The sequence below is a fragment of the Juglans regia genome, chromosome 8 (genome assembly GCF_001411555.2).
Source record: "Juglans regia cultivar Chandler chromosome 8, Walnut 2.0, whole genome shotgun sequence".
Lineage (NCBI taxonomy): Eukaryota > Viridiplantae > Streptophyta > Magnoliopsida > Fagales > Juglandaceae > Juglans > Juglans regia.
The window spans coordinates 3608072-3617729 of NC_049908.1; the positions used below are offsets into that span (position 1 = coordinate 3608072).

At 36.7% G+C, this 9658-nt stretch overlaps 2 protein-coding genes across 2 annotated transcripts; one reads left to right on the top strand and one right to left on the bottom strand.

The window, feature by feature from the left end:
* Positions 1-1736: 1736 nt before the first annotated feature.
* LOC109005121 (peroxidase 16-like) lies at positions 1737-3266 on the top strand. The gene is made up of 4 exons (XM_018983915.2): positions 1737-1955; positions 2067-2264; positions 2468-2633; positions 2860-3266. The coding sequence occupies exons 1-4, from the start codon at positions 1737-1739 to the stop codon at positions 3264-3266; spliced, it is 990 nt and encodes a 329-aa protein (XP_018839460.2).
* Positions 3267-5684: 2418 nt separating this feature from the next.
* Positions 5685-9150, bottom strand: LOC109005122. The gene is made up of 3 exons (XM_035693046.1): positions 8714-9150; positions 7175-7413; positions 5685-6552 (listed from the first exon to the last, which is right to left on the bottom strand). The coding sequence occupies exons 2-3, from the start codon at positions 7409-7411 to the stop codon at positions 5908-5910; spliced, it is 882 nt and encodes a 293-aa protein (XP_035548939.1). The 5' UTR covers positions 7412-7413; positions 8714-9150; the 3' UTR covers positions 5685-5907.
* Between the last annotated feature and the right edge of the window lie 508 nt (positions 9151-9658).

Sequence of the window (9658 nt, forward strand, 5' to 3'; positions counted from 1 at the left end):
ACTGTTTTCGGCCATATCAGAATAGGTGATATTCTGTGTCATGCTCGTAATCCAATAGGCAGGATATATGCATCTGCCTCACACCGGCACACACTCAACCTATTGAGTGTAAAAAAAAAAAAAAAGTGATGTGAAGTGTGTGCCGGTGTGGGGCAGATGCATAGCATTTTCCAATCCAATAACTGAGCTTTCCGTAACGGAAAATGCTAAGTGTCCCGCTCTCAGCGGTGGCTGTAAATTATTCTCATTACAGTATATAGCTAGATATCATTAGACACCAAACGTCGAGATTTCTTCAAAATATTTGAGATTTGTAAAGATAAAGTAGAAGGTTTCATTTTAAAATACACACATAAGCTCGATAAAATATTAAAATGTAGAATGTTTTAATTTGCTAACTACAATTGAGGAGTCAAATTCCTAACAAATTTGTCTTGCCGTTCCGTTGTAGGTGACACAATTCAAGTCTCACTAATTATAATACAATTCATAAAAATTCAATAAAAATGCAAATTGCGTGTGGATTTATATTCTCCCACAAGATATTTTAATAAAATTAGGTCTCATCCTCTTCTTAAAAAAAAAAAAAAAAGTATGTATATGACATACATTTTTTAAGCCATCCAGACAACTAATGCCAAAGGATAGCCATGTGATCTTTGATCAAGTCAATGCACCAATATTCTTCATTAATTGGTATGCGACTATGTTCTTTAGTTGACCCACGTCGATAATGAACCAATTCTCATTATTTTCACTTGCAAATAGAGGTTTAAGACAACTTTTAGAAGTAATTTTAAGATACTTGATGCATGTTCTCCCATGATTTTCAAATCTAAAACAATTAGCTTAGTGACCACGTTAACCCATGTATCAATTAATTGGACAATCTTATAATATATTTTTTTTCTAAAAAGAGGAAGTCAAAGCAACTAATTTGTCCATTTTAACCTCATAATTAACTACCGTGGCTTGTTATGATTGTTTCTCAAATGTCTTAAACGAAATTGGGCAGAACCGGTCGAAAGCATTCTAACGAGATTTTTTTTTTAGACAAAGCGTTTTCATTCCAGAAAACCATTCGAATGGAACATTTTATGTTCGAATGGCGTTAAATCACGTTAAGCTTTAGAGTATTAGGTAATATGATACTCTAAAATCACGTTAAATCATCAATTATGTAAAGATTTAAACAATTTTATCATTCAATCTAAAACAAAAGAAATTAGATATTGCCTAGAATTGTTACAAAAGGAAAATAATAAATTTACAACTTTTTTATAATTCTATCTCAAACGAATGGTAATTCTATAAAATTAAAATTATTTTTAATGAACTGGTACGATAAATTGGTTGGTTGTAAAATGGGTTTCAAGAATCAAAATAGTTTGTAAAAGAGTTGTAACTTAAGAGTATTTCAAATGTGATAGTTTGAGGTTTAAATCGAAGATTTTGGTAATTTGTGTAATTACAATTTGAAAAAAAAAATGATAATTTGAGGTGTACATTTGAAACTAGCTTCCTCGATTAAAAAACAAAAATTATACACCAAGGCCAGAGTGTTCTTGTAGATTCTTATTTCTTTATCTCAACCACCTCTGTCATTCACTTTTTTCTATTTTGGGGGGCTGGGGGAGAATTTTGGTTCACTTCCAATCCTGTATCTTTCAAATTTCACGTATAAATAACAATTCAATTCCACGTCGTAGCATGCAAAAGGACGACAACAAAAGATCATGGAAACTCCTCGCAGCCTCATTCTCTTGTCATCTTTAGTACTTCTTCCTCTCCTCCTTATAACTCCTGCTTCAGCTCAACTTCGCAGCGATTTCTACAGAAACACATGCCCCAATGTTGAATCTTTAGTCCGCTCAGCTGTCACGAAGAAGTTCCAGCAGACCTTTGTGACTGCTCCGGCTACTCTTCGGCTCTTTTTCCACGACTGTTTTGTCCGGGTTTGTAGCCTAACCTGATCGAAAAGATATTTTTTTCTTGTTTTTCATGAACGTTTTGGTTGAAAACATGCAGTAACTAATTGAGAGATTGGCTTCTTCTGGCATGCATAGGGTTGTGATGCATCAGTGTTGCTTGCCTCGCCAAATAATAGAGCAGAGAAGGATCACCCTGATGACATTTCTCTTGCTGGTGATGGATTTGACACTGTGATCAAAGCCAAGGCAGCTGTTGATAATGATCCTCAGTGCAGAAACAAGGTTTCCTGTGCTGATCTTTTAGCTCTTGCCACTAGAGATGTGGTAGTATTGGTATACGAGCTCCCCCCCCATCATGTACATAAATTAACCGTTGTCTTCTCTTTTTCAATCTTGTCATTTTCAGGAGAATTAATTTTGATGGAAAGTGGCTATACAGTTTACTTGTTTCCAAAAACTTGAAATAATTTACAGAGTACTTTTTAAACCCCTACAATCATATATGCTTTAGTTAATGCATGACATGTAATACACAGGCAGGGGGACCAACTTATACCGTCGAATTGGGGAGACGTGATGGGAGGATATCTACAATTGCCAGTGTTCAAAAGCATCTCCCTCATCCTGATTTTACTTTGGATCAGCTCAATTCCATGTTTGGCCTACATGGTCTCAACCAGACCGATGTGATTGCATTATCAGGTACGCATTGTTCTTAAATTGTTAGAATGTGGTGTGTATAAATAATAGGACGGGTTGTTCTATTTACAATATGTGTAAACACATCGCTTATTGTGAGGTTCGTTATAATTATTAAAAAGAAAGTTGAAGTACAAATGCTTTCTAATAATATCTGATGTCGCAAACTTACAAATAGATTTTTTTCTAATCCCACGAAGCTACCGAGGTTTAATGTATCTGATCTTAGGTGCGCACACAATTGGGTCCTCCCATTGCAGCCGGTTCTCCAAAAGGATACACAGATTCAGCCTTCAAAACCGGATTGACCCAACACTAAATTTAACCTATGCTTTACAGCTAAGACAGATGTGTTCATTAAGGGTCGACCCCAGAAACGCCATTAACATGGACCCAACCACGCCTCGATCATTCGACAACGCCTACTACAGAAACCTTCAGCAAGGAAAGGGTCTCTTTACCTCTGATCAGGTATTGTTTACAGATGCAAGATCAAAGCCCACCGTCAACTTATTTGCATCAAACAACGATGCTTTTAGACGGGCCTTTGTGAGCGCCATTACAAAACTGGGAAGTGTAGGGGTCAAGACTGGAAATCAAGGTGAGATTAGAAAAGATTGCACGAGGGTGAACTAAAAGAAGACAGTACGTAGAACTTTTCCTTCTTTCTCGCAGCTTTATTTTCTGTTCATATCCTGGTTTTACTTAAATTAATTTCTTCAAACTTTGTGATTTGGGAGGGTACGTATGACCATCTCCATGTACGTGTAAAGTGCATCTCAGATATTTCAATCTTTACGAACTTATTATGATTGTAACTTAAAAGAGTGTAATAATGATTAGTCCAATCCAGGGACAACGTCGTGAAAATGAGCATTTCGTAGAACATGCAACTCCATTTCGTAGATAATAAGCATTAATTCGCCAGCGAAAGGCGTGTAAAGTTGATGAGGATGGCATGGGGCATTTGAAAGAATGCTGGAAAGCTTAATTTCTTTAAGATATATTCCGAGGTGACGTACAAAAGATGGAAGTTTTTATTGCAGAAAGAACTCGTAAGGGATACCGGAGACTGATTTTAGCTGTACATAGTCTGTCATATATGGCTCCTTTCATTAGATTAGAATAAATACAACTGGAAAGATGTTAGCAAGCAAGCATGAATCACCATTTCCTCATTTATCATCCAATGATAAGTAACGAATAACAAATAGTTTTTAATAATTTAGGTTTGGTTATACAGTTCAGATGAGATGAAATGAAATATTTTGAATAGTAATGAGATTTTTTAATTAAAATGAAATCATAAGATAAGATGATTTGTAAAAAAGTATATATTTAAATAGAAATATGAGATGATTTTAAATTTTTAGAGGTTCGATAAAGTGGTGAGTCTTACCAAAATATATTAAAAATAAATAAAACATTGGCATGGGTAGGAGAGGCGTAAGATAAAGTTGGGAATTTGATAAAGTTGACCGTAGGATTACTTTGACTTTTCCAACAATTTATAATTGGCCGGAGAAGGATAAAAAGTTTGTCTGAAATCAATGTACAATATAGAGATATACATGAGTTAAAAACTTTACATTTAGGCGTTTGGATACACAAATAAAACAAACCATATAACTCAGATGAGATGGTTTGTGTTTTATCTGTGTATCCAAACCGGCCTTAATGCTTCATTACAAGATGAAAGATGGAAGAAGATTGTAGAAGGATGATAACAAAAAAAAATATTTAATAACCTTTCTCTAATTTGAAAGGAGGCAACCTAGGACAAGATAACAGACATTTGCATTATCATTAACATTGCATACATAGTTAAAGATTGTGTCATGTCGCCTATTTTTTATCCATGTTAAGTGTCAAAACTGGAAAACGATCTAAAAAAGACTTTTTATAGTTGGAATGTAAAATATGTCGATTTGATAATTTTGAGGACATGAAAGTATACCATCTTCAAAAATTACATTAATGACGGTGGTTAATAGTTTTTTTTTCCTAATCAAATATGTTTTATGTTAAAAGGAATCAGAATATAGCAGTGTTCAAGGTGGATCATTTCTGTCGTCAATAAAAACAAAATATCTAATGAGATTATCTAGAAATATGTATCCAAAAACAAAATTAGTTACTACCCAATACGTTACCGAATGCATAAATCAATTTTGGGATCGATGAATTTTGCCTACTTTCGTCTGAATTCAACATATTACGGGTCCCAATCTTGAAACCCAACAAGTAGCCGCAGAACACAAGGCCCTATCTGAACTCATAATGAAGCCCTATAACAGAAGGCCCAGGACTCGGTGGCTGCAAACCCGACAACCGAACTCATTTGGTCTCGTTAACCCACAACGGTGTTCTGTTCTCTCTGAGAAAACCAAAAAAAAAAAAAAAACCCTTCCAGATTTATCCATGTTGTTGCAGATAATTAGAATCTCGAGGGAAGTGATACTGCGTACTATTGTATCACTCATATTGGCCGAAGAAGTAAAAAATATCTCTGAAATTAGTCTTCATAGTGTCAACACTCGCAGTGAGTTCATTAGAAGTATGCATGAATTGCCTTCTGTAGCTTGTCCTTGAAAGCAAAGTCAGAAGCACATTAAATAGGTGGCAGATAAGCTCGTACATTCAAGTTCTACAGTTTGCAATTTGTCATGGTGGAGAGGGGATAGAGACAAGGAATCGCCTGAGAGATCGTACCCCAAGTCCCGAAAAAACACTGTTTTAAATAGTTTGGCAACAAATTTCTTGATCAAGGAAATCCCATCAGATTTCCTTGATTGAACGACTTTAATTTTAACTAATCTCTATTCCCCATTTGGCTTCTTGTCGATTGTCCGATCAAAAGTTTGATGCTTCTTGATCTGAAATCTTGTACATGTTAGACTCTGCAGTTTGATAACTCCCTACTGTTTTGGTGCTCTTTGAGGCGGAAATTTCCTCATATATACCATATTGTTCATATCATTCTTTCATTCAGTTCCCTTCTGCCCATGCAATCACAGAGTTGTTTTGCTTCCACATTGGCTTTTCCAAGATTCAAAGCTTAAACACCCCACTAAACTAATAAACAGGACAAGTAAGGTGATTAGCTTGGTAGTTCACCTATTTACAACAATGTACACACCTCAGAAATAGGTGTTAATTATGCATTTATCAGGGTAAGGTGGCAGATAATTCAGGAATCTTAATGCACAAACTGTGTAAATCCAGTGGTCCACGTAGAGTTGAAAGGATAACCATCAACAAGTTCAAGTCCAAAGTCCTATTTAAGCTTTAGATCTTGGAAAAGCCAATGTGGCCGGTTTCTTTCCTGATCTAAAATCGCACTGGAACTGCTCATGGGGGTGGTGGGGTCACTGCAGTCCTCTCCTCGATCAGATTTGAAAGAGGCAGATGAATCAAGCTCCTTGCTTCCCATTTGGGAGGACTCGCAGAATCCTAATTCAGTTTGGGAGGATTTCAATGCCTTCTTGCTCAAGCTACCACCAATGCTTAATGTCAGCTCCACTTGGCTATCTTCAGCAGACCCATCGATGCTCATCTTATGAATTCTGGTGGACCCGTGGGAGCTTAGCCCTGCTTGGTCTTCGTCAAAGGCGGTGCTGACTCCCGTTGAGATGTCTTCCCCAGCAGGCCTTTCAAGATCAAAACCCCTTGGCATTCTCATGGTGTCTCCAGAGCAACTGCCACTTCTCTCCCTTGAGTTTGGATCGTCTCTCAAGCTTTGAAGATTGAGATTAAATCCACCAGTGGTTTGAGTTGTTGGTGGATGGCTGGAGTTAATGAAGGGAGAGCGGTTTATATCTGAGTTAGTCATGGAACCACAAAATATGTTTTGTTTGAGTTCTTTTTTCAGCTCCTCCATTAGCATCTTTTGCACACTGTAGAGCCTGTGGAGTTCCCGTACCTGCAACTTTCAATCTGTTATTACATTGCTAACTTCCATCAACAAAAAGTTCCTGTAATTACTGTGTTCAATTGATAAATAGCAAACTCATAGGATGTTTGAAAGGTTCAGAACTTTTAAGGAGACAAGTCAATAGTGTATGAAAATAGTTAATTAAGGGAATGTGATCTCATATTTTATTAAGAGGTGGTTGGTGGGGCTCTTGGAAATGATGGACAAAGCCAATAGTGTGGCTCTGGTTGTTATAGCATGAAACAAGAGTTATGTTTAATATAGCTATTGATGCCACCAGATAAAAGGACTAAAGTCTAAAAGTGTTGATTGTGATGGCAGTAAATGCAATGATTGTAAGTATTTTGCATTATGCTAATGAATCAGATGTGCCAGCACAACTAACTCCTTCCTGGCACAGCGAGTTCACCAAAATAGGTAGAATATATGTGAAAAGCCTGAAAGGGAGCCTTTATTTTTCATTTCAGGGAAGAAATATAAATATTTGACACCAAAAAAGCTTGGTAAAAGCCCATGGCCCTATAACTGTACCAGTTAATGTTGAACAGATCATTACAAAATTTGCAGAAAAGAAAAAAGAGAAGGATCAGTAACTAAGGATTCATGGTACCTGGTGTTTGAAGACATCTTCATGCATCTGCATTGTCCTTTTGATGGATTCTATGCTGTGATTTTCAAGCTTCTTCTCCATGGAGTCCCCAAAGTTGTCCACACCAGTCCTAGAGCAATTCCCCTTTATTCCCCTAATCTGCAAATGCTCCCAGTCATCCACACAAAGCACAGCAAAGCTTTTGCTGTTTGGTGAGGCTGCTAAGAGATCGATGGCGTATCCAATTTTAGTCCCCATGCCTGAAATAATAAAACTGTCAATTTGTTTCCAATTATAACATATTTCAACATACATCTTGAGACACCACCCGGATTTTTGGCTGGTATACTATTGATAACAGTTCGCAATAATTACCAAATTTTAATAAAAAAAATTCTGAAGATATTGAGACATTCTGAAACGAGCAGAGAACAAGAAGATTTATCCATATTTCTCCCTCTTTCTTATCTTTTTGCGTTTCAGTGGGGTGGTTGTGATTTATAGGAAGCCACTACATGAAGGTGGAGACAGAGTTTGGTTGACTAAGTCAGTGTCTGATGCGAAATTCAGGCACCAAGAACTAATGGAAAGATCTGATCACGTTATCTCCAACCTTGTCAAAATCATATATGATTGCTATAAACAGTTGATAAACACTTCGAGCTAGTGGAACTCATCCACACCCCAACCCCAAAAAAAAAAAAAAAAAAAAAACCAAAATCACTCATACTTGCCTTTAATTGCAGAAGATTGTCCTTCAATTATACCAAATCCCTTTTTGATGCCACAGACTATTTTGCTACATAGAGGAAATTGTGGAAACAGAGGTCTTTGGTGGTACTAGATAAAAGGTGAACAGAAGGAATTATTCAAAACTGCATAGGCAGCTCTGAAAGCATATTCCAACAGTAGACAGACAATGAAGAAGGATGAAAAAGAAGATACGATGTGGGCAATATTGAGACCAATAATGGGAAGTGGGTCTTTCTTCTTCCCTCACTCTTTCTTTGGTGCCACCATCAGTGGCTAGAACAACAGTGATCTTCATCCCAGGAAAATTGCTCTCAGAAAGTGTCCACTTCCTCCTGTTTCTTCCAGTGGCCTTTTTGCTATCCACATGATGAAATCACACAATAGCCCAAAGTATATTCCGATGATGCTCAAGATTAAGAACTTAGAGAAAGCAAAATTAATTAATTACTAAATAGTAAAAGAGAATATGAGATAGAAAGAGCCACGGATTCAGTTTTTGCAGCAAATTTACTGTTTGAGAACCATCAATTCAGCCTTACATCAATTTGTGTACTGTTAACTATTTAATTGGAAGATCCTTTTGACTTTCAAGCTTGTTGACATATCTCTGTGCATACAGCACAAATAACACCATAACAGTCCCCACCCAACCCCCCCTCGAGCGGAAAGATTGAAGGAGCAGTATTTAAAAAAAAAATGAAAAGTTGCTGCTATCACCTACATTACTTATTACATGAAAACAAACAAGAACTTGCATGAAGAGTCATCAACAAACTTGTGAAAAGACATCTTATAAAGTCACGTTACCTGTGACATAAAATGGCCTGATCGTGATTCTCTCCTCCGAATCTCATTGAGCATCTTCCTCCCTCATGCCACTGCTTTCACCCATATGCTGGCTTTGCTTAATATTAAACTAGAATAAAAAGCATAACTAGCCAATTATTTAGTCATCAGAACCCATGAATCATTCTTCGAAACATGGACGGAGCAATCTAAGCAGTATAACTGTGGTGATGTCGGCAAAAAGACTCCTTGACACCTCTTTCCCAGCAAATCCCTTGGCAGGCCAAAACCTGCAATCTCTCACTTTACTTAGAGAGAACACAAAGCAATCCTCCCTCTAAAAAAAAAAAAAATAAGCCAATAACCTCGATCGGTGTTAATAATTCAGACTTGACAGGCTGTGAAGAAGGGAAGCAAGTAAAAAAAAAGATGGACTAGCTATGTTCTTGTGTGTCGAATATTTTGAGAGAGAGAGAGAGAGAGAGAGAGAGAGAGAGCTGTTATATGGTGTTGTATTATTATATTTTTGTTGCACTGGACCTTGGGAGGAAGATCAAAGAAGGGAGTGGGGGCCACAAATTTGCATAATAAGAACAAATGACACTACTAAAACTATGAGCCAATGTAGGCCAGTGAACAAGATATTCCAGACAAAGTCTTGCGGACATCCAGATATCCATAAAATAATGATAGAAGGCTGGTGCCTCCTTTCTTTCCCACCTTTTTTTTTTTTTTTTTTCTCGACTTATTTCCTACCTATATTAACAATACTAATATTTTCCCATGGCTATTATATATATATATATATATATATATTTATCTTCTTTTTTATTTTCTGCAAATTCATTAATGATTCCCATCCGGCCAAGTACTATTATTTCTCCGTACTGAACCACCACATCAAACTAGCTAGTCCAGTGCAGTGATTGAGATTTCGTCTGAATACCAAGATTCAGGTGCTGGGAT